General features: G+C 40.8%; 1 protein-coding gene and 1 long non-coding RNA gene across 3 annotated transcripts in view; one reads left to right on the top strand and one right to left on the bottom strand.

Annotated features, from left to right (window-relative positions):
• The window catches only part of FBXW7 (F-box and WD repeat domain containing 7), a 176,679-nt gene that overhangs the window by 15,953 nt on the left and 140,222 nt on the right, over window positions 1-20,504 (bottom strand). The window contains exons 1-4 of one of the 2 annotated variants that reach the window (XM_086891492.1): window positions 17,362-17,583; window positions 14,729-14,811; window positions 11,496-11,637; window positions 4,166-4,300 (exon numbers count right to left, since the gene is read on the bottom strand). In XM_086891492.1, the coding sequence (XP_086747618.1) occupies window positions 4,166-4,300; window positions 11,496-11,637; window positions 14,729-14,811; window positions 17,362-17,523 (522 nt within the window). In that variant the 5' untranslated portion in view covers window positions 17,524-17,583. Of the gene's footprint in view, window positions 1-4,165; window positions 4,301-11,495; window positions 11,638-14,728; window positions 14,812-17,361; window positions 17,584-20,504 lie in introns of those variants that run through there. The other variant, XM_086891491.1, reaches the window with a different exon arrangement.
• On the top strand, window positions 11,610-15,310 carry LOC147653068 (uncharacterized). Its single transcript, XR_015287555.1, has 2 exons — window positions 11,610-12,102; window positions 13,502-15,310. It is a non-coding gene; the product is annotated as an uncharacterized LOC147653068 (long non-coding RNA).

The following is a 20,504-nucleotide window of genomic DNA, read 5'->3' as shown; positions in this document are numbered from 1 at the left end:
AAATCCTTACAGATCATATCACAAAACGATTCTCGCATTTGCAAGAAAATAGATGTCAGCTGAAATAATTATTACATTTTTTAAAAAAAGTAAGCCACATTACTTTGAATTATTAGAAGAATTATTACCAAAGTAATTATGTCTATGTTATTTTAGCTAACAATTGCACCAAGAGTTATTTTGAGTGTTGAACTAAGAAGCACAGCGCTCACCATGTGAGCAAATAAGGATGTACACTGTGATGAGTAACGTCACCCAGAAAGCCCAAACACAGAACAAGCAAATGCTACATTCTCCAGAGCTCAGAACCACTCTGCAGCTGAAGGAAAGGCAGTGTAAGTATTGCTCATTTTCTGATGAGAATTCAAACACGCTCCTGGGTGTTACAAGGAGCTTTACGGATTGGGATGCAGTAGCATCAAGACATGTAACTTTAGTACAGCTTGTTACCAAAACCACAGGGCAAATCCTAATGAGCACCAGAAAGTAAATAGAAGATGGGCTTTTCCACATGACAAAACTAAAGTTTATTGGGAAAAATTCAGACCTTGTCTGAATTTGACTGACCTAAGCCATATAGTGACCATGATAAAGCCCCCAAAATCTCCACATCTCCACGAAGCCTTAAACAGAGGTATATAAATCACAATCCAAAACACAAGGACAGCTATCATTAAGGGTGTGATGACCAAGTGTGGCTTTTCTACTTGACAGCAACAATGCAACTCCCTAGTCATGGAAAATAAGTGTAAGATGCAAGAAAGTCACAGGAAATGCACAGAGTCCCTAAAAACTCTGCAGAAAGAACAATATTAACATTAATGCAGAGAACTACTAATATGCTGACACAGTGGGGTCTTTGTCAGTAATTAACAGGATGCAGAAGCTGTCAAGGAAATCAGATCACCCACTTTTACTTCTGTTTGCCATGTATTTTGTTTAGGATTTGCAATTCAATTTTTAGCTGAAGTTATGATATAGGTGGACTAGAGAGATTAGAGAGATGATAGATAGATAGATAGATAGATAGATAGATAGATAGATAGATAGATAGATAGATAGACAGCTATAAACAGAATCTGCCCTTTAAAACAGCAAAGACTGACATTTACTAAGGAAGTCATAACTGCAGGCTGTTGACCTCAGCAGATTTTTGACTTTTATTTTGTAAGAAACATTTTGTTTTGGTAATCTAGACAAGGCAGTGACTGAGCAGGAAATAAAAATTCAGCACATCACAACTGTTTGAATTTTGGTTGCATACACATGTTGTTTGCAAGTCATCACTTGCAGCTCATGGGGAGCACACAGGATTCCACATTTCAGGACGTGCCTTAAATGCTGTGTTAGATCCTGAAGGCACCCCAGGCCACAAATCTGAAGAACCACCTTCTCTCCTTACTCAGGGAATCAGCATTTGGGATCTGGTGTAAAGTTCTCTACTGGAGGAGCTGTACTTGTTCTTTTAGACTTTCTGTCTTCACTCCTGGTACATGAAATTATTGAAGAAGTGTTGTTTCCTAACACACATCACATAGACCTGCATGTGACAAAACTCAAACATGACACAGACCCTTTCCATTTTTTGCTGAATATTCCTCAGTTGACAGCAGTTTGTATAAATATTACTTGTCCTATCTATACAGACACAGACATTTGCTAAGCTGGTGTTAATTAAACCTATGAGCCAACTGGTTCTAAACCAGGTTAAATATGGGTAACATTTATTTTAGACTACATTTATCTAAACAGTCATCAATGGTCAACACAGCCCACAGCTGACTTTAGGATTAGCAGTGGATAAAAGATGACATCCCTTTGTCTCAGCTCATGCATCTAGTTATAAGAAAATTTCAGGTAGCAAAGATCTGACCTTCAACTGAACTGGATTTAGGACTACTCTCTGTTGAAGTGTTAATGATACCCAACAGTAAGCAATCCCTTGCCTTTTTCTTCACTTACACAGAACCAACATTTCTATGGCTGATTTCAGCAAAACTCCTTATCTATTGGTTTCTCAACCTGATTTTCATAAATAAGTAATTTGAATAATTATTTCGAAAGTCTCAGCCAGAAAACGAGAGTATTTATTTCATATTAACTGTTTGACTGCCATTTTCTCAGGAGGAAAACAAACATTTCCATGGTTATTTGGCTTTTAAGTTACTGTCTTTGCATTGCGGACAATGGTTTTGAAGCAAAGCACTCCTGTCCACATCATCTTCCTACTCTGGTTTGGTAATAAAATCAGTGCATTGCATCCAACAGCGCTGGAGATAACCACAGACATTAATGCAGAGCGACAGCCCAAGGGAGCGTGCTTTCACAGGATGCTGGCTTCACTGGGGAAGCCTCTTCATGGAATTACTGACCCCAACAACTCGCTCGTGCCCCCACAGCTCAGAGCGGCACCCCCCACTGCAGCCAGCGCTCGGCAGCTGGGGACAGCCCTGCTGAGGAGATCTGGGTGAGGGAACAGCAGAGGAGATGGTGGAGTCAGCTCAATGGCTTTTTCTAACTCGGGTAATTTTGGTGACAGTGACTCGGGGTTAGGAAGAAAAAATTATCCAAGCCAACTTCACTGGTGAAGTCATCCTGTCATGAAGCTACACATTACAATATTCTGGTTTCAAGAGGCAGGAAACCTACTAGAAATAAATAAATTAAACATTAGTAGTTTACAGAAGAGTGAAGAAACCTAGGTGAGGTAGTTTTACTGCTAAGTACTGTATTTTTTCTGTGGAGAAATTGTGAAAACTGAAATTGTAATGTGATCTTTAGTTAGATCACTGGCTGCACTTCAATGAGTATTGCCACCAAATCATGCAAAGAGAACTGATCTCTTGAGTTACCAATTCTCTGTTAAATTTCCTGACTGAATAGATGCAGAAGTGGCATCTATCTGTCTCTTCAAAATATAAAGTCTCTTCTGTCTCTTCAAAATATAAAGTCTTGTTGCCTTCCTCTGCCTCTGATGCTTTGGGCAGCATCTCTAGAAATATGGCAAACATGCAAAGGTGCTGCAGAACTCTTCTCCTCTCCCAATGTCCTCTCCACTCCCTGAGAAAGCTGCTGCAGGAATTACTCCTCTAAATAGTAACCTCATGTCCTGTGTACTAAGTTAATACTTGCTGCATAAATTGATTCCAACCCTTGCAAATGCCAGCCAGCAAGGGAAGGCTGTGACACTTCCAGACTTGTGAAGATATGACAGTGTAGTAAAAGAAAGAAGGGTTTTGTACATGCAAGTATTCAAAAATAGGATATATGCCAGAAAAGAGTGTCAAAGAACAGAGACATGAAACAGTCTCCAGGTAATAAAACCATGTCAGACATAGCAACCAAATACAAACACCAGAATACTTAAAAGAATTTGCTTTGCAAAGTGTTAGGAACTGAGACTTAACTCCCTAAAATCAATCAAGGTGAGAAGTACTATTTAAAAGTCAACTAAAATACATTTATTCAATAACTGCAGCAAATTGGGTTTATAACCTTGCATATCCACCCTCATGTTCTAGTTGTGATGACATCACAAATTACTCTTGTGTGGATGGCATTTAGTTACACACACCGAAATCTAAAGCTCAGTTTCTCTTTAACTGGATACAACATGATCTGATTTTCAGTGATGGATTTACTGTAAGATGTCTGCTTAATTACAGTTTGGCTTAATCCTTAGTAAGAAGTGCTTTTCTGGGTTTGCTTTTTGTTTATTTCGTAGAGATTTTAGGGTTTCATTTGTCTAAAGTAAAATCAAAAATAACATTAACAAAACACTCACCGCTTACAGCATTAAAAGTAGTGCTTACACTCACAGAATAATGTGCAGAGAGGTCTTACATCCAGAGGAACTTTTTTGTGTGTGTGTGCCCTAACAGAATTAATTCCCAAAAAAAAAGCACAATTGGCCCAATTAAGATAGATATTTTTAGAGCTATTGGGATTTTGTTTAAAGGGGTCATCTGTATTTCCAAGTATCTAAATGCTATCAAGAGATAGAGATATATCAACCTAAAATTACAGTAGCCATGCTATGGCAGTGTTCCAAACTGTGAACCTCTAACATGAGTTTACATCACCACCTTGGCAAAATTAGCACAGAAGTTTTCTAAAGATGGCAGCCAATGCACTTCACAATCCAATATCATCCCATAATTCTCACCTCTTTTGGGAGCAAGGAAATGAAGTCTCTTTGAAACTGGGGCTCTATCACTTGCATCATGTGTTTTACTTGTGTTGGTTCACAACTATCAATGAGTTCATCTAAAGCAAGTAACTTCTCTGGTCCGCTCCAGCTCTGCAAAGGAAGAAGAAAAAGAAGCAGTGAGCTTTGTTTAACAAACTGCTTTGGTTTATATCAGTAAGTGCCACTGCTGTGCCAGTAAGGCAAAATTAAGTTTCCCCATCGAACTATATACAAGCATATAAAAAGCCAGGAGATAAATGCTCATGCTAATGACACAAAAATGAGGAGTTAATCAACACAAAATATTCAAAATTACTACACTAATTCATAAGCTAAGAAAGGATTTGTTATACACACACATACAGATTGGCAATTAAATAGATAATAATATTTAGTAATAATAATTGAATTAATTAAGCTTCTTTTGAAATTGATGAAATCTACACACATGCTACAGACAACGGAGGGGTTGCAACAGAATGAACTCCCTTTCTTTATTGTGCATTCAAGTGAGATGATAGCTTTTAACCTTCATGTTTCAGCTGGTAGACCAAAAATCTTGAAATAAGAGGAAAGTAAAGAACTTTCTTGAAAAGTACATTAGCTTACTGTCTGCTCATTACTACAGTGTGTCCCTAAGTGACAATATTGTAATTTCAGAATCCTGGCTATAAACCAATGCATATTTTGTAAGTATCAATTTACACTTGAATAAACAGGGAATTTTGATTGGTAATTTTCTTACTCCACATTTTTACTAATGGGTGCTATAAGATTTGAAGATTTTAATAAGGCACTCAATTGGGAGCACAGCAGATTAGGAGCATCATTTGTAGGGGAAAAAAATTAGTAACTTAATATACAGAGAACCTAAAAATCATGTCTGAAACTCAGCTGTGCTCATCAAAGAGCTTTGATTCATTATGTGAAAACAATTTAAAGAAAAAAAAGTTTACAGGAAAAAACAACAGCTACTGCTAGCTGATGTAGCAACAGAATTAGAGCACAAATAAAGCCTTAGAGAGAAAATGAGACATCACAGTTTTTGAGAGCAGATTCACATTCCTATTCTCAAATGTCTTCTAGAGTGACATTTACAAGTAAATTAGCACATACAAATGATATTACAGTTAACATAAGAGGCTAACTGAAACTTAAAATAAGGGCAAGATACCTTACAATTTAGATTTCTATATTAATCTGCCATGTGTCTCAGGACCTTTACTACTCATGCTGTAAATTTCTGTTCCCTGGATTTGACTCTGACAATTCACTCTGGTCTCCAGAACGCTACAACGTTTGTGTACTGTGCAGTTTCTGCAGAACAATAAGGCAAGTGAAGAAGAAGGTGGAATTTCTGAAAGTGAATGCAAAGCAGATAAACACCCAGCTTTACTCGATGTAGAAAGATCACCATATTGTATCATTTCTCCCTAATTAAAACATCAAAATATTTTAAACGCCAGTAGAAGTGTCATTTACCCAAACAATGGCCCAGGGAACTTTCAGGTGACCCGAGTCCCTTAGGGCAGTGGAGGTGGCTCTATTATGGAGTGAGCACTCTCTGGGACTGCCGTGGGAGCAGCCGTGCACAGCAGCTGCCTCACCCCACTGCCATGCCCTTGCCCTGCAGCAAATGTGTGCCAGGTACTACCCTAATGGAGGAGGAAGTTCCTGACCCGCGCCTTTCCACACACTGTGGGCAACTGGTAAAATAGTTTAAGCTGGCAAGAAAACATTCCCCATCCACCTGGGTGTATGCAGTGTCACCGTGGGAGATGAGGGTTTCCACGTCTCATACCCAATACCTCAGAATATTACAAAGAAACAAGATTGTCTCAGCCAAAGTTGCAGCAGTGCTGTTGTAAACAGCTTTTATTGTAAATTTCTTTCAATAGAAACATTTGCATCACAGAGCAGTTCTCCATAAATCATGCACTGAAGAACTGTTTATCTCACCAACTTTCCAACTGCTATTTGTTTCATTAACCCACAGCTTAGCTGTGTAATGTTAGGTACAAACATTTGCAGTCTTTAATTTCATCTGCCAGCCATGTTTGAATTTAGGAGAATTGAAAAAGAGGGAAAGTAATACTTGTGCTACTTCCTTATAACATAAGATTCCAAGGTCAGTCTTCCCCTAATTTATAAGCAGCTACATTTACTAAATTAGAACAACTCTACCTGAAGAGCATTGTTTGCTGCTGTGGCAAATGTTGCTAGCAGTTCCCAATGTGTTATTGATTACTAATGTCACTGTATGCTATCTTAATCTGTAACTCTCTTACACTTAGTTGGCTTTTAAAACTTAATACTGATCCAGACAGAAAAGGGAAAAGATTCAAGAATGGGAAAGAGTTGCTAATGACTAAAAGCAGAACCCTCTTTTATCTGTCCATCATCATTAGGGGATGGGTACAGGCAGCTTCCTACAGATCTTCTTAAGCAATCAACTGCTACAAAATGTTGTCTCTAGGACATTGTCCCCTCAGTCTTTCACTTAAACAAATAAACCTCCAGCTACAGCTGGTAAGGGGTCTCTGAGGGAAATGTCTGGCATGGAAAACTAGGAGGAAGCCTTGCCAGATGAACACAACTGTTTGCATTAATGAAGACAAGACTCGTATCAGTTTCTGGGCCTTGTAGCTTGATCCATTTGCAAGAAAACTGCATGTAGCTCATTAGGCAGGAAGGATAAGGGGTAATTTTGTGGCTTTGATGACAAACAACAGTGAACAAATGTTGCAAAAGGGAAAGAAAAAGTAACCGTATGCCAAAGAGTTTGCAAAGTTTCAAATCTTGTTGATGACCAGAGACTTTTGAGAAAGGTGGCGTCGAGACCAGACACCTTGGATTTCTACCAGGATTTCTTCCCTTTCAAATTGAGGATCCTTGTAAAGAATATATCTTTAAAATACTTTTGATTAATTGTCTTCCTTTGCTTTCCTTTCAGTCTTCAAAACTGAAGTTTAATGTAAAATTAAACTAAAGCTTTTATTATGGGCAGAGGTTCCCTTAGAAAAGGTAACTCCAGGATTCATTCACATAGCCTTTGGGAAGCCAGCAGGGCTCACTGATACTGCTCTTTGAATGACTTCAGAAACCTAAAGAAACATACCCCCTCTTTCCTCCCATATTTCAGGATTTGTCAGCCAAAGCCTTTTGTCTGTTCATACCGTTTCCTCATCTAGTAAAGCAGCTGCTGCAACGATGGCAGTACCTAACTGAAAACCATCCCCTCTTTTCCTCCTTCACTACTCTGGGTAAATGTCTCCCCTTGCTTACTATCAATATAAACCACATTTTTGCTGCTTCTACAACTTCCACCCCATACCTTCTGTCTGACCTGCCACCTGTTTTTTTATCATCATCTGTTTCTGCACCTCTCCTCTTCCATGACCTGCACTCTTCTATTGCTCAGCTCTCATCTGCTACCTTCAATTTGTACAATTACAGCTTGTAGCAATTATATCCTTTTGCTATAATAGGTATGTTAAAGACAATCTATTTTAAAGAGTTTAACTTCAGGGTGCTGTCCATTACTAAGTTCTGTTAATGGCGGTCTGTCATTACTGAGACCTGCAGAAGGGCTCTTCTTGGAGCCTGTTTCTGTCCAGCTCCTGGATCAGTTATCGAAAATCCTGCCATCCCCCAACTCGAGGGTATCTCAGTCTGGATAAAAATAGCATGTAAGCCCTGAAAGAAACACCATCTACAGCTGTAGAGCTGAGCAGCAAGTAGTTTGTCACACCAGGAGGGACTCGGGAGCAGCCGGTGCTGGAGTCCCCTCATCGGCCCAAATCAGAGTCCCAGTCCCCGGTCTGGTCCCCGGGGCCGAACATTTGCAGCACATATGATGGGCCTTGTCTAGAGGAGACGTGACTGGCTCGGACCCTACATCCCTGCTAGAGGTTGCATAAGGTAGACTTTCTCCTGAAACCAGTTGAATTTGTATGTAACAGAACTGCCATGAGAGCCAAACCAAAGGGAAATAAGCAGGGACGGGCAGGAGACCGGCTCTAAGTCTGCAGGACTGCTCTGAAACTAACCACTAATGGTGCCAAGAGGGGCACAAAGCTGTAGTGCAGATCCCTCCAGAGCTGCATGTAGGGGTTGCACACAAACTCCAACCCGTGACCTCGTCCCACCACAAGGCACAGAGCAGAAAATGCTGCAGTGCTGGTTATGGTACAATCTTTACTGCTTCACATAAGAGGTGGACTACTCAATTTTACATGTATTCATTCCTGAACGTCTTTGGAATGGAGAATGGTAAGCAATTTGAATTTAGGTGACTAAGTGAACTATTTATGTTAAAAAAAAAAAAGAAAGGGAATGGTGCTCTTGTCAGCCAGATACAGCAAAAGCATTTTGGACACTCTCTAAACTGCTGTGAAAAAAAACCGCTTCCAGTTGTAGGTAAAGTGATAGCATTCGCTAGTTATTCAATGTGATTACCTGCATTACTGGGTATGGAACAATTTTTCAAAATCAATTTTCCATGAAAATGCCATTTTTTAATAAATTACTTAAATTAAAAAATCCAGAGCCCTAAGTATATGAAGTAGAAAGAATGGAGAGCTTAGTAATTTTTAAAGCAAATACCAACTCTGACTGAACTTAGCATCCAGCTGACTTTGTTACCATCTGGCAAACAATTTGGTGACTTAAAACTTCTTGTAAAGGAAGAAATTATGTAAAGACACACTTGGGCACTGGGTTTTAAAAACCCTTAGAGTGGATTTTAAAAAGACCTGAAGTCAAGAGCCACTGCAAACCAGAAAAAAAATAAATAGGCCTTTAAAAAATTAAGTCATTTGAATCTAATAAAATGGCTTTCTACTCTTTCCAGACTCCACTGAAATCCATATACAACTTTATTTTTAAAGGGAAAGTGCAACTACCCAACTGTTTCTCCCTTCAGCATTGTTTTGTTATTTTCAAAATAAAAGGCTTAGATCAACCATAAAATGTAAGAACAGGAAGTACATATAAAAAGTAAATTTAAAAAAACCCTTAGAGGCTGTCTTAAGTTTTCTTAACATTTGCAGAGTGTTCTTGATTTTATCTAAAAAGACAACACAGGAGAAGAACTGAAGGCAAATGTTCAGGTGACAGTCCTCAAAATAGCTAAGTATCACTGGCCACTGTCAGCTTCTGTGCCAAAGAACAGTTTTACCTGAAACAGTACATATGTCCCCCTAATATGCCTCTAGAAATTTAGCTTTAAAATTAACTGGAAACATAATTTCAAATAAAATAAGAGCACTGTTAAGCTGGACTAGCAAGTACACAGTAGATGAAGAAAGCTCTCCCATTCCTGTTTCTCTAGAGGCAAAACTTTGTATTGCAAGAATGATGTGCTGCATGTGCCATTTAATCCTGCCCTTTGGGCAGAGCTACCTCCCCTATGAATGTGCTTTTATCATTCAGCTGTTTAAGACTTGCCCCTTTCATGAAACTCATGTGAAAAATAAGCACATAGAAAATGAGGAGGCAAGCAGATATAACACTGAGATAGAGCTCCGTGGCTCTGAAAGCTTTTCATTCAAAAGTAAGGGACTCCCTTTTGTGAATACAATAAAAACTACCAGTGACAGATGTGATCAATAAGTGCTGCTCAATGATCTCCACTTAGGAGAGAGAGGCCTCTCTCTCTCTCTCAATAGTATAGATCAACATTTAGGCATTTAGTACTGCAACTAAGTATTTTGACATGTTGAAAGTATCTAAATATAGATGTATTAAAACATGTTTTCTGCATTACACACTGTACACATTTGTCTACATAGGCAAAATTTCATGAGTTTACAGACTGCTTAACCAAACAGCCAATAGCCTTGCTCCTACTGTCATGGGTGTCTGCACCACTCAAACACTTCAGCCTTTCCTAATCTTTTTCAAAAATATGTAACTATCACTAACTATCAGTCTTACATAAAGAGATGTTACATTTTGTCAGTAACAAAACAGCTTTTGTTAGTACAAATGTTTTAACAAAATGTTAAAATACAATGTAGTATTACATTACCATATATATATATATATATATATATATATATATATATGTAGTACCGTTCAAATATGATTCTCAGGGGTTAAAAATACGTATTTCTATGAACAGGCTCAAAAAAGATACACCACAGTAATTAAATGTGAATATTTTTAAGAAATTGAATGATGTGTACAAGAATCTTAATTTCAAGCTTCCACTGGTTTGAGTAGATCATAAATGTGTAAAAATGAAGAGGAAAGAGGTTCTACATTATTATTTTAATGTTCAGAAATGACAGTGATTGAGATCAATGGTATTATGTGGCAGCATGAATCAAGCCAAAAGCACACTTCTGCCTGCAAAATTGTATGATAGATACCTGTATCTACAATATTGTTCTTTTATCTTTGCCTGTTACAGTAATTGAAACAATGCCTGTATTTGTTAGTTGCTCCTTTTGAAAATGCTTTTAGAAGGAACAGTTTATTAATCAAGATAGAAAGACATAATATTTCCATTTTTCAAATCAATGACTAAGACTCATCCCTGCTTCTTAAAAATACAGAGCAAGATGTTAAGATCTCCATGGTACAGGCTGTGGACCAGTAGCAGAAGCCCGCCCCAAACTTTGCTTGTATTAACATACACAAAATTGGCTCAGGTGCTCCCTAACTTGTGTCCAGGCAGATTTCAGTTTCAACCTGTGCAAGTGGTCCATAGCATTGTCCTTCACATCTTCTCTTTTGTCCAGATAAGTAATTTTTAGGTGTTTCTGAAGGCATTTTAAAAGATCCAAAAACCCTCTCTCCCTTCCTTCCTTCAGCTGTGTACACATGTGCTGGCTGACATGCTCAGTACACAGAGATCAGTAAAAATACACACTGCGTTTCCTTTTAATCTATTTTTGATAAACTTTTCTTTCTATTCTTAGAAGACAGCAGACTTGTGATGAATCTAGTGCTCTAACAGCACTGAAGCAAACTATGCACCAAAGCTTGCTAGTCTCAAGTGAAAATAGCTTCAGGCCGTGCAGGTAGCCCTTACATGTTGGACAGACTTTGCAGAAAATGTGAAAGCATTAAATGGGAAGGATTATGTTATTAAGAAACCAGTTAAAGCTGTTATTTTTTGCTGAAATAGGGAACAAATATTCCTTAAAGTTGATGCCCATTTGTTATTGCAGGAGAACACGAAATCAATGGCAGAGACATTCTGGGACGTATAAAGAGGACCAACTCTACTGAAGCACTCCCTTCCATAAACCATGGAGGCAGAGCTGCTTCAGATGCTTATTTCTGCAAGCATGGTTACCTGAAACATTTTCAGCCATTCCTGGAGGCCTGATGGTGGCTGCACGGATGTAATGCGGCGCCGCTGCTGCCCCTGGCCGTTGGCTGCCCGCAGGTCCCCAAACGTCGTCGGTGTGGCAGAACATGGCACCAGCCCCGTGGTACTGCCATACAAATGAAAAGTGACAGCCATATGTAAAACATCGAGGAAAAGTTCACAAGAGAACCAAAAATCTAGTACATAATTATTGCAACAATTGCAACTATTACTTCAACTCTTTAGCTTCGCGCGAAAGCATTAAGGTGAAGAATTTTTCTGCTGGTCAGTCGAGAGGTCAGACTCCCACTTGGATAAATCTGCCTGCTTCTACCACTGCAGTGCTAGACCTCCAACTGTGGGAGAAATAGGGATCACATTTCAAGGCTGAAAAATTATCACTCTGTTAACTGGCCTGCAAGTTGTGTGTAAAGATACAGGTTTACACATTCCTTGCCAGAGTATTTCCTTTCCTTCTGGGCTACGCTGCTGCCTTCTGACTGGGGATGTAGGAAGCCAGATCTCAGAGTTCCACCTGTATGTGAAATGTGCTAGCACTGCTTCATCTCCAAACAGAAAGGAAAAAAAAAAGGTACCTATTTTTAGGTTTTAATATATTTTGTTGACAAAGAGCTAGTAATATCAAGCAGTTCTAGTGGCTTAGTGGTCTGGAATTGGGCTTTGAAACACTCTACACAGTCTTTTAAAGTTTGTGTGTTGATGGAATGACACAGGAATTAAGGGGTGGGGGGGGGGGGGGTAAAGTGAAAAGGAGCCAAAGGTGCTCTCTGAATCACAGTTTGATTTTTTCACTCTGACATGTTAAAAACCAGCTCATTCATATGGAATGGAGCTTTTAAAAGAGCTGGGATTAAGCTACTATTGTGGGAGTCTAAAGAAATACAGCTGACTGTGTTTTCTGGTTTGGGTTTTTTTTTGTTTGGTTTGGTTGTTGTTTTTTTCAATTTTGGGTTTGGGTTTTTTTTTGTTTTGTTGTTTTGTGGTTTTTTTTACATAATGTAAAGTACTTTGTCCACAGAATATCAAAGCTCTATTCCCTAGCAGGAAACATGGAACCCCAGTAATATTTGCACAAGCATCAATACTTTAAATACAGTGTGAGACTCCAAAAAACTCTTTGCTTTTTTGTAGGATAAACCCAGCTTTTTAGTAGGCATGAGCTTAGAGGGTTTACTGATTTCTCAGTGGCTACAGGAATAGCTTTAAATGATGCAAGGCAAGTTCATTTTAATATTTACCTCATTATACTCTACAAATATTTCACTCTACTCTTCCTTATTCTGAAGGACAATCATAGCATGTCCTAACATTTACCCAAACTGGTCAAGAAAAGTAAAGATTGGTTTGAGCAGGCCTATTTTTAACTGTTCATTTTGCTGAGTAATAACAGAAACAGAAGCTGGTATGAAAATACTGTTTCAGAGATGAAGGATCCTCTTAATGGCATTTGTTTACTGACTTTATCTGTTATATGCAAACAAAGTTCATCAGCTGGTCAATTTTAGAGTGCCTGATCCTAGGGAAAATGGAAACAAGCAGGCACAAGAACTGCATTTGCCTATATAATATTTAGATAAAACCAAATCAAAGAGCTTAAGAGAGGAGAATCAAATGTTATTTAAGGATTCTTTTATGCCAATAACTACTCAAAATCCAAGCAATGTCAGTTGAAAATATTTTAAAAATAAAAATGTGATTTTACAGCTTAGTCATTCTAATCACCTGCATAGAGATTCAGCACAAGGCCTATCATTCAAGGTCCAAAATAAAGCACTTGAAATTAGCTTCTATTGGTTCTGAGCAGTATGTAGCCTTGAACTTGCCCCAGTAGAACAGTTACACTTTACTTTCTTCTGCTGTAAACTGGCTCTCAGTCAAAAACAGTTATTCAAAACAGGATCTAAAAGGTTCTTTCCTTTAACCTGAGATTAAACCACAAGATATTTGTTCGTGCTTCATTTTTCCTCTAGGTTTTCATTCCCCTGAAACAACGAGTCAGGTCTCTGTGGAAGTTTGACAAATCCAGCAGTTCCTCTGAATCTGACAGACACACTCGATAAAAAAGCGTACTTCCTTTGTTGCTGAACTGTTTAGTCTTCTGGGAGTGCAGAGAACTCCCAGGGTGTCACCTGAAGAAATTGTGTCCAACAAGAGTCCTTCCATTAGACTGACTCAGAAATCAGAAGATACCACCTGCAGGCTTGGGGGGATGTGGAAGCTGCAACAAGTGCCTCTCGGCAACAACACATCACCTCCTCTACTCTACTGCAGCATTTACACATCTGAAAGGCAACCCTAGGACCTGCTGCCTAACTTTTTACTCATCACCTAATAAACTTCTTAAAGGAAGAGAAATAAACTACTTTGCAAGAGCCATCAGTGACTGAACACTACTGTAGTGTGTTCAAAAGAAATGTAATTTCCAGAGAGCCTTGGGAGGCAAATGCAACACTCATGGGAGGGACGATGCTTATAGTGGGGGAAAAACGTAAAACACTGTAAATTCAAACAGGATTGGAAGCAGTGTGACATCCAAGCACAATTGTTATGGCAACTACATAGTAAGAATACACTTGTAAGGCGTGCATCCACAGCCCTGCCCTGCTGCTGCTGCTGATGGTTAGGAGTGCTTTACCCCACGAAGCACCTGACAGGAACAGCAGCAGGTATTTGTCCTTCCTGGTACCACACAGGAGTAGCAAGGAAGTGGACCAGAACCCGCAATACTTCCACATTTTGGACAGCAAGTACGCGTGTGTTCCTGTCAAGATCAGATGGTCTGCTCTGCCTACATGAATTTCCATTCTCTCATTCCTGTTACCATAGCAAAGTGATACATTTGATCACAGTTTTAATAGTCTTAGGGTTTATCGTTATGTCCCTTTTTAAAATCTGATTGACTTTATTTCCAAGAATGCTCCAACCCTCAAAAAGTCTCTTAAGTAAATGGGCATGCTATATTTAGAACGAAACACAAACCTCATCTGAAGAAACGCAAGTCTGGCTATTTCATTAAAGCTCATCTTCAGTTCACATAATTTAAATCAGCAAAGCAATATACAAATGCTGATACCACCTCTCCTTTGCTTTACAGTGTTTTAACATTAAGAGGAGCTTAATTAATCAGGCTCAGCAATTGGAAAGACAGGATATACGCAGGAATCAGGATCCAGTGATCTGTCATTGCATTTAATTACCTTGTGTATTCTGAGACTTTGCAGGGTTTCTTTCCCAGAGAGAAAGAACGGACCTCGGAGCCATGGTCCAACTTTCTCTTCATCTGCAAGGTGAGGGAAAAAGAGTAACAACACGGATTTAGTTACACAACCAACCTTACTTATGGGTACTTCTGTAAAATTAACACATTTTTACCTTCTAGTTTTATACCAAATTTCAAAAAGTTGACACGCATAAAATTACTTAATGCAATGTTTTATTTTCTAAATTCAACAATATTTGATACATGTTTTATAGGGTGCATGTATATGTTATTGCTCTTTTAGGGTCCAAAATCTATTAGAATTACATTATTTTAATTCCCAAATTGTGAAAAAGTGTGCAGAACTGTGTTAGTTTATTTTGTGTTGGTTTATTCGCTAAACTGTTCTCTCGCTGTCCTCCCTGGAGAGGAGGGAAGAAAGTAAACCAAAGCCCTGGATTCTTTGTGTTCAGGTTTGTTGCTTAGTCTCTCCTTCAAATGGTTAAATTTAAGTAGCCTGTCTGCATTATAAACCATATTTATTTCATGCCTTATAAAAAAAAAATAAAAAAAATTACTGTATCTTTTCTTCTTTTACTTTTATTTTAAAGCTGTACATTGAAAAAATTTATAAAACTGCAGTAAAACTGACAGATTAACCAGTATTTTTTTCAAGAGGGGCAAGGATGAAAAACGCTACACCCCAGTCTCAAATGTCACCAGCAATTAGATATGATCAAAACCAAATAATGAGCAGGGCAGCTGCTAAAAGGGGAAGCCAGACTGCAAAAATTACCAAAGAGATGGAAACCAATGAAAGCCATATTTATCCAGGCAGACAAATAGAGATTACTTTCTACATATTTGGGTAATCTTTAACCACAGACTTTTGGACTAAATGAGACATACACGTGCCAAACGCAGCTTCTGAGTTTTTGTTGGTATTCCTTTTTTATTTTGAGATGTGATACACCACAGCAGTTTAGCCAGCTGAAGAATGTTTACTGCTGCTTACAACTGTGAGCTGCAAAATACATAAACTACTTGTATTACGTTTCAGACTCTAGTACAACCATTTGCTTCCTTTTTTTTCAAAATTTCGTGTTTAAGATGCAGTTTAAAAGTTGGCATCTTTCTTACACAACTTTGATTTGATCTTTTTAAATGTTGTATTATAACATAGTTATTTAACCATTTATCGAATCAGTCTACCTACCTAAAACAAAACACCCCAAACCCAGCAGGATTCTCTAAAGATTAGGGTCCATAGACTTTTGTTATGATTTTGGTTATTTATACTTTTAAAATACCCTCATGGCTTTAGCTAAGAACAGCCACCGAAGATCTCGTGTTCTGCTTTAATAGTGCTCACACAGGAAAGCTAAGGCTTGTTTTTACAGGAACAGCTACAACACAACCAGAAGAGCTTGCCTTGTAGCTGTGTTTTCTTGCCCATGCCTCACATGGGACACTCCACAGCATTTCACCAGACAAGAGCTGAGCCAGAACCGCCCTGCATGCTGCCGAATCACCAGCCTCACCCTCGCTGCTTCCCCACGCCCCGAGAGGACCAGCCCCCCCTGCTCCCCCAAAAAAAACCAGTTGCAAGGATCACTGAAAAATAATGGATACCATCTTTTATTGCTGTGCTAGGCGGGTGAGCCATCAAAATTATCGGAAGCGTAAGTCAGATGTTTGAGAAGGAATTTCAGTATTTGACGATAGACTTTTCAGAAAGGATTTTTCCTGTTCAAGGAAAATTTTTATTTCCAGCTTGCCTTTCTGAGAGGTTATCATCATCATCGTATTCCTCTTCTGCTTCTCATAAGAGGGAGATGCAGTTTTGCAAAAGCACACCTTAAAAATGAAAAGTAGAAAGCCTACAGCAGAATAATCGGCTCTGGTGACTTATTCTTTTGCGTTAGCGAAGAAAACAACGTGCATTATGTTGCCTTATCGTGATTTCACCTGTTTCTTTTGGCTGGGTTTTTTTCAGACATTTTAGGCAACTTTCACATGAGGTCCACCACGCAGACTGACTTTCAGTACCTCAGAAGGTGCTAAGTAAATAGACGGTCAAAAATACCGTTTACCATAGGAAGAAGATAAAACTTTCTCTACAGCAGAGAGGTCTAGTGACAAGATTCACACATCGGTAAGGTCTCCGTGTAACCAAAACACAGAAACCGTCGAGCAAACATCCCTCTCAACATTTCATCTGTCGCTAGGAAAACACAACTCCTTCAGACAACGTTTATTCATCAAACTAACCGAGACTGCAGTATACCAAAAAAATTTAAAAGAAAAAAAAAATTATATATATATATATATATATATATATATATATATATATATATATATAGGGGGAAAAAAAAAAAATAAATGAAAAGAAGGGGCAGCAAACTGCATTCCGCATCGCCGCCCGCCACCAAGCGCTGGCAGCGCTCCCCGGCAGCGCACTGACTGCAGCTACGGCCGGGCGGCAGCCCCCGCCGCCGGCACGTCTGCGCCCGCGGACCGCCACCGCCGCCGCCACCGCCGCGGAGAACGCGCGGCCCCCGCCCGCCCCTCGCCGCGCCCCCGCCCTCCGCGGCCGCGCACCCGCGGGGAGGGGACGGGGCGGCCACTCACTTTGTAGAAGATCATCTTGAGGGTGCCGTAGAAGCCCATGGTGTCGGCGCGCTTCCCCTTGCGCGGCGGCGGCGGCGGCGCCCCGCGGGCCCGGCGGCCGGGCAGGCGCTGGCAGTACAGCCCCTTCTCCGGCAGGTAGGTCACCGCCTCCCGCGCCGACATGCTCGGGCACGGCGGGCGGCGGCGGCGGCGCTGCTCGGCCCGGCTGGCCCGGCCCTGCCCTGCCCTGCCTGCGCGGAGCGCGGCTCCCCCTGCCCGCCCTGCCCGCCGCCCGCCTCCGCCCGCCCCCCGCGCCCGCCCCGTCCCTCCCTCCCCGCCCGCCTCCGCAGCGGCGGCGCGGCACTGCGGGATGCGCGGCCGGGAGGGACCCGCGGGCCCCGCCGCCGGGAAACCGCCCCCGCCCCGCGCAGAGGAGCGGGCGGGGGGGGAAATAAAAAAAAAAAAAAGCAAGCCAGCCCCAGCGCTGAGTGGGTTTGGGGCTATTTCCCCTTTTCACCTTCCCTCCCCCCACCCTCCCGCCCCGTTCTCCCGCACCGCCTCCGAGGCAGGGGCTGCCCCCAGCCCTCGCTCTGTTCCCTCAGTGCCACTCTCTCCGCGGTTTTCCAAGCGGGTGCAAAACAAGCTCATTTCCACTAATTATAATTATACCGTCGCCCTCGGCGGGCCTGGCTGGACTCGTCCATGACTGCATTCCGTGGACAGACGCAAATTAGTCCTTCAAAAGTGCGGGTAATTTTAGAATAATTTGAAACGCACTACACTTTTGCCAGGGAAAAAGATGCTGAAATACCCTCTATTGGCTAAACAATAGAATAAACGGCTTTTGAAGATTCAGGAGTTGAAAGAGCCGAACCTAGCAATTATGTAATATACATTGAAATCCTAACCCAGAGCAGAGGCGCGGCGGAGCTGGCAGAGGCGGGAGCGGGGTTTCCCCAGCAGGGAGGCCGGCAGCTTTCCCCGCGCACCTGGAACAGCCTGCGCGCACACGCGCTCCCCTCTCCCGCACAAGGCAGCTCTCGGGCGGCACCAAGCCATCTTAGCTCGGGCTTCAAACCCTTCCTGCGCAGGAGTCTCACCTGAATTTCAGCGAAAGCACAAGGAAAACCCTTGGTAATTACTTGCTAAAGAACGCTCCTTTTTTGGTCACTGTTCACATCAACAAATCTGTCCAGTTCACCCTTACGGCTCGATTCAAGGGCATTGAAGTTCCTGACATATGGCTGGGCTCTCCGACAGATACCTGGAACCGGCACAGCAGCTGGGCAGCTTGATTTTTCTTTAGTTTCTATACGGACAATTCAAGAGACTTCAGCTTCGGAAATTTTTCTTTTTTTCTTTTTTTTCCTCCCTCCTGCAAAGTTTTCTGCCCAAGTTCAGAAAGAGCGTACCCTGAACACGATCTGAAGCTGCAGCATTCCCCTATAATTTTCCCCAGGTGCCGTGGAAACTGAAGATGCTCAGCAGCCCTCTGGACTGATACACTCAAACAGAAGGAAGCATGTAGTCCCTTCCTACTGACCTGAGGGGAAACCATCTTCTTCTTTATCACCCAAAGCAGTACAAAAAGGGTTCTACCTTTATAGAACACACATCTAAAGGAGTGGAAGCACTTTCTGTAAAAAAACATTAGCTTCCTCATTAGTACTTTTAAAAAATCTCATATGCATTATTACTTAGCAATAGCTGAGTGTGGCAGGTGTTAGCACACCCAGCTAAGGTGAAATCACTACCCCCACAGCACAGAGATTCTGCCTCTGTCTGATGTGTCTCCCATCCAGCACTGAGTCCTCACAGTGTTTTTCATCTCCCAGTGAAAATGGTTCTGCCCGTCAAATCTTGGCATTTATGCCATTATCCATTAAACTGCAGTGCTGTATATTTTATGAGAACAAAATGGTCTTGAGTTGACTTCATACCTCAGATATGAACAGAGCTGTACATATCCCGGGAGACTATTACTGCTTCCCTTTGCTAGCACATCACATGCAAAGGGGAAGGGGAAAAAAAAAACCACAGGCTGCATATACACATTAAATGATCACAGGAAGCAAATTAATACTCAAATCATCAGAGTAAGAAAGAATTTGAACATTATCACTGTGAGGACTTGGAAGTACTTTATATATGCACTTGCCTAATGCTCTGTGATGCTTGCAGCTATCTCTGCCCCTTCTCCCACCAGTGAATGCACTCGATGCAGAGAGGGGATGATGGCTACTCTTGCTCCAGCACAGAAGCAGGAACGGGCAGGAAATCCCCAGGGATTAGCCTCTCCTCCAGCCCAAAGGCAAGTGTAATCTGACAGCATGGCTAGATTTATCTTTTGAACAAAATTTGCTTCGGAATTAAGCAGTCAATGAGTTGAATAATAATTAGAAATTACTATTTTCCTCTCTTCTAGAGTACTACTATTGCAGATTACTTCTCTTTTGATCATGATTGGCAGATATTCTCTCATGGTAAAAAAACCCACTGACTTAACTACTAATCACTTTGCCACAGTCAGGACCCATGTAATAACCCCAACAATCATTTGCTAATGGTAGAAAACTTGGTATGTCAGGTACTTATTCTGCACAAAAGGTTTGGGTTTTTTCCTAATTTTAGATACAGATATCACAGACAGACATGACATTTGAACAATGACCATCTTTCATCTAGCAATCTGCCTTTCTCAGAGCAAAACCCAAAAATTGCACATGGTTATGGCTCTGCCTCTCACCTTTTTATATTTTTCTCTGTAGCAGTCCTAATTTTGATTCTCTACAAATAAAGAAACATTCCCATTTCTCAAACTACGTTTGATTGGCTCAGGGTAATTGCAAAATTACTCTAGTTGGTTGTCTGCTCTTCCCCAAAATGCCTAACCATAGCTTAGGCTTTCCCTAGTTATTGGAGAAGAATGTGCTCCACCAAAGGCTGAGGGCACCTACTGTTAGACTCCCACTTCTAAATTCCTGTCTAGAACGGACTTTCTCAGTCTCCCTTGACTTTGAGAACCACCCTGTTCTCAGAAAAAAAATATGTAATGAATGCACCACACTCTCCCTAGTAGGAAATTAATTAATGTTTTGCAAAAGTAATGTGGAACTGCATAACCTGGGAAGAGTGCGGTCACACAGCTTCACTCTGTGCCTTGT

This window comes from Cyanistes caeruleus, chromosome 5 (assembly GCF_971803275.1).
Source record: "Cyanistes caeruleus chromosome 5, bCyaCae1.hap1.1, whole genome shotgun sequence".
NCBI classification, from domain to species: Eukaryota; Metazoa; Chordata; class Aves; order Passeriformes; family Paridae; genus Cyanistes; species Cyanistes caeruleus.
This window is presented reverse-complemented; position numbering and strand designations above follow the sequence as displayed.